The 3,289-nt window shown below is 64.1% G+C and overlaps 1 protein-coding gene across 1 annotated transcript in view; it reads left to right on the plus strand.

Moving 5' to 3' along the window:
* Window positions 1-6: 6 nt before the first annotated feature.
* The window catches only part of LOC127749809 (uncharacterized), a 5,571-nt gene continuing 2,288 nt past the window's right edge, over window positions 7-3,289 (plus strand). Inside the window, exons 1-8 of the mRNA XM_052269565.1 lie at window positions 7-136; window positions 229-542; window positions 618-1,054; window positions 1,202-1,378; window positions 1,454-1,737; window positions 2,161-2,329; window positions 2,413-2,516; window positions 2,595-2,845. Of these exons, the coding sequence (XP_052125525.1) occupies window positions 402-542; window positions 618-1,054; window positions 1,202-1,378; window positions 1,454-1,737; window positions 2,161-2,329; window positions 2,413-2,516; window positions 2,595-2,845 (1,563 nt within the window). The 5' untranslated portion in view covers window positions 7-136; window positions 229-401. The remainder of the gene's footprint in view (window positions 137-228; window positions 543-617; window positions 1,055-1,201; window positions 1,379-1,453; window positions 1,738-2,160; window positions 2,330-2,412; window positions 2,517-2,594; window positions 2,846-3,289) is intronic.

Here is a 3,289-nt window from a genome sequence, read left to right on the forward strand (position 1 = left end):
GGCTCGCTCTCCGCCACCATCGAGGCCGTGCTGCAGGTGTACATCTTGAAGGCCATCGACGAGAGTCAGGAGTTGCGCCTGCCGCGCAAAATCCGACGGCTCGACATCGACCCCGCGACGCTGAAGAATAAGACAGGTATTGGTGATGTTCTAAAGGGGGGTTGCAGGGGTTGTAGGTGTCTCCGTTCCAAACCCAATCCGCCCTTTCATGCTGACCCACACTTTCAGAAGTCACGCTGCGCCTCGAGCTGGCCACCGGCATCCTGGTTGGGGATTGCGTGTACGCGAGCGGGGTAACTCTTCAGGAGCTGCCCCCCGCGCTCCGCGTCCAGTCCCTGCCAACTCCTGAGCTGCTGCCCCTTGGCGAGACAAGCTTCCAGACGCCGGAGGAGTTCGTACGGATGGCGGTGACCGTGGTTCTGATGGGCGCCCAGTACCAAGGCGCACCCCAGGTCACCTTTCTTAAGCTGCCCAACGGCAAGAAGACCGCTGCGCTCAGCACGATGGTGCTCAGCGCCACTCGGGCAGCCGGTTACGCGCAGGTACCCACTCATCTTTCGCCATCCAGCCCATGCCCGGTGCTCTCTGACGCAGTCTCTGTCCGTTTGTGCACGCAGGCGCACGTGGTGGCGCTGACCGCAGAGGGCACGAGCCCGCCAGGGTTCAGAGGAAAGGTTCCGCTGCTCGTCACGGGCCCCAACACCATGGTCGAGGCCATGCAAGTCCTCGACGTGGGACTTGCCGACGCCCTGCTCGTCTGGTCGACAGACCGCCTGACCGTCAAGAACAAGTGGACCGCTGGCGTGGACATCTGCATCCTGGCCCAGCAGCAGTGCTTGATCGGCGAGTGGCTGACGTTGCTCCGCCGCGCCCAGCCCTTGGACAAGAAGGACACCGTGGTGGTGCATCTGGACGGGGAGACAACGCTCCCTAGGCACGCAAGGCCAACCACCACTGTCGTCCTGGTCTCACGGTCAGGCCCCGGCAAGCTGCGGCAAAACATTCAAGATATCCAGAAGAAGGTGGAAGCTCTTCCCTACGCTGCCAAAACCAGGTACACCTTGCACTTTGCTGTTGCAGCGAACCCTTGCAGAACAACGAGCAGGCGGCTTCACTAAACCTCCTGCGAAAGGGATTTCAAAAGCCTTTGTAGCCTTTACCCGGTAGTTCAGCATTTCGAGATCTGCTTACATTGCTGTAGGCTGGTGTTCATCGAGGATGAGAAGGCCCCCGCCTTCGACGTGGACAAGGAGCTCCACCAGCTGGCGCGCGGTTTCCGCGTGAACGTGCTGAGGGAGGGAGGCGTGTGGAGCACACCAGCGCCCGCCATGCACGTCCAAAAGCCCTGCACCCTCAGCACCGCTCTGGCCGCAACCAGGTGCGAGCGAGCGAAGTCCCCTCGCCGCCCCGGTTAACGAGTGCACGCCTGACGAAGTGATGTTCCCCTTTGCAGACTGGGAGACATGCGACTACAGTTCGTGGGCGTGACACCGCTCAGCCGCCTCCTCGACGGCGGCCCGTCCCACCTGGACTACGTCGGCGTGCTAGAGAACGGCGCCGAGGCCGTGCGGGTGATGGGCGTGGGCCGCTGGCTGCCGGACGACCGGGTGCCACAGCTGGACCCGGTTCTGCGCTGGCCGGTCCCGGCGAGCTGGTCCACCCGGGACGCCGCCACCGTCCCCTTCGTGTACGCGCTCGTGTACCACGCGCTGCAGGTGCCGCGGCGAGTCCATCCTGGTGCACGAGGGCGCCTCCGCCGTCGGCCAGGCCGCCATCCGAGTGGCGTGTCAGCTGGGCTGCGCCCCGCTCTACACCACGGTGGCCAACAGCCGGGAGCGCGCCGCGCTGCTCGCCATGTTCCCCCAGCTGCAGCCCGCCCAGGTGCTGAGCTGCGGCGACGGCGGCTCCTTCGAGCCTCGCCTGCGCCTGCTGACCCGAGGCCGCGGGGTGCGCCTGGTCGTCAACACGCTCGGGGGCTCCGAGTTCCACGCGTCCCTCCGCTGCCTCGGATTCTTTAGCCGCCTTATCAACTTCTCCCGCGAGAACTTGCAGGAAGGGAACATAGGTAACCAAGCCGAAACATTAAGTCGTTACTCTTAGAAGTATAGTACTCTTTACTAGTACATATCTCACACGGCACACCTTTGTCTTTGGCCTTAGGTTCTCAGATGTTCCTCCTGGGTAGTGCTGTGTTCGGCTGCTCGGGCAGCGAGCTGTTCCACGCCACCGAGGACACCCGCCTCTTGGTGGTGGAGGCCGTCGCCAAGGGGATCCGCGACGGGGTTGTGCAGCCCATTGTGGGGGCCGAGGACTACAGCAGTCCCCGGAGGTTGGTACGACGTCCTACGAACCGTGAGGCATGACTTCCATCAGTGACAGAAATAAAAGAAAATATTCACTGCTCTTTTGTAGTATCGGTGACCTAAGGCGTGGGACGAAAGCGGTGGTTAAGGTGGACAGCATGGCGCTGGGAGCCAGCCGGGTGTGCGACCCCAACAAGTGCTACATCGTTGTCGGTGAGGGCCTCCGCCAGGGCAGGAGGACGGCCTGCCAGGCACGGTAGACGCAGTTTGACGACGTCTTGCTACCCGCAGGTTGCCAAGCCGTGGACGCGCTGTTCCTGGCCAGCCGGCTGGCCGTGCTGGGCGCGCGCCACATCCTGGCCGTCGTGGGATCGTCGCCGAGCTCTCCGCTCGTGCGGCAGAGGCAGCGCGCTCTCCGGCGGCAGCTCGGCGCTGGCCTGCAAGTGCTTCATGTGCGCGAGTGGACTCCAGCTGCGGCCGAGAGCGTGCTGAAGGTGGCGTCCAGTGTGGCTCCGGTGCACAGAGCCGTCGTGGTCGTCAAGGTGAGTGTGCCGCCTATCTTCTACACCGCGCAGCTTCTTGACAGTCGGTGAGCATGTTTGGTGTTTGCAGAGCGAGAACGAACAGGTGGCGGCCGCGGTTTTGGGCAGCGCCCTCCAGCCTTCTGTGGGTCTTGTGTTGCTCGCCGACCGAGAGTGTCTGGCAGCACCCCTAGTTGCCCTGGCCGAGCAGCGTCAGTCGCTCGGATGGCCCACCAGCTGTCTAGCCGCCAGCCTCGGCGAGGCCTCGAAGCGCCTCGGGGACCTGCTCCACAACTCGTCCCTCGAGGTCCTGCCCTCGGCCATCGCGGATGAGGACGCTGGGACGGACAAGGACTTGTTCCGGTTGCTAACGGTCGACGCCCTGACAACGCTCAGCAGCGCCGGCAACCAGCGCTCGCGGTGGCCGCGGATCGTAGAGCTGACCTCGCTGGGCCCGGCGTCGCA

This window comes from Frankliniella occidentalis, unplaced genomic scaffold (genome assembly GCF_000697945.3).
Source record: "Frankliniella occidentalis isolate FOCC.00 unplaced genomic scaffold, Focc_3.1 Scaffold95, whole genome shotgun sequence".
NCBI classification, from domain to species: Eukaryota; Metazoa; Arthropoda; class Insecta; order Thysanoptera; family Thripidae; genus Frankliniella; species Frankliniella occidentalis.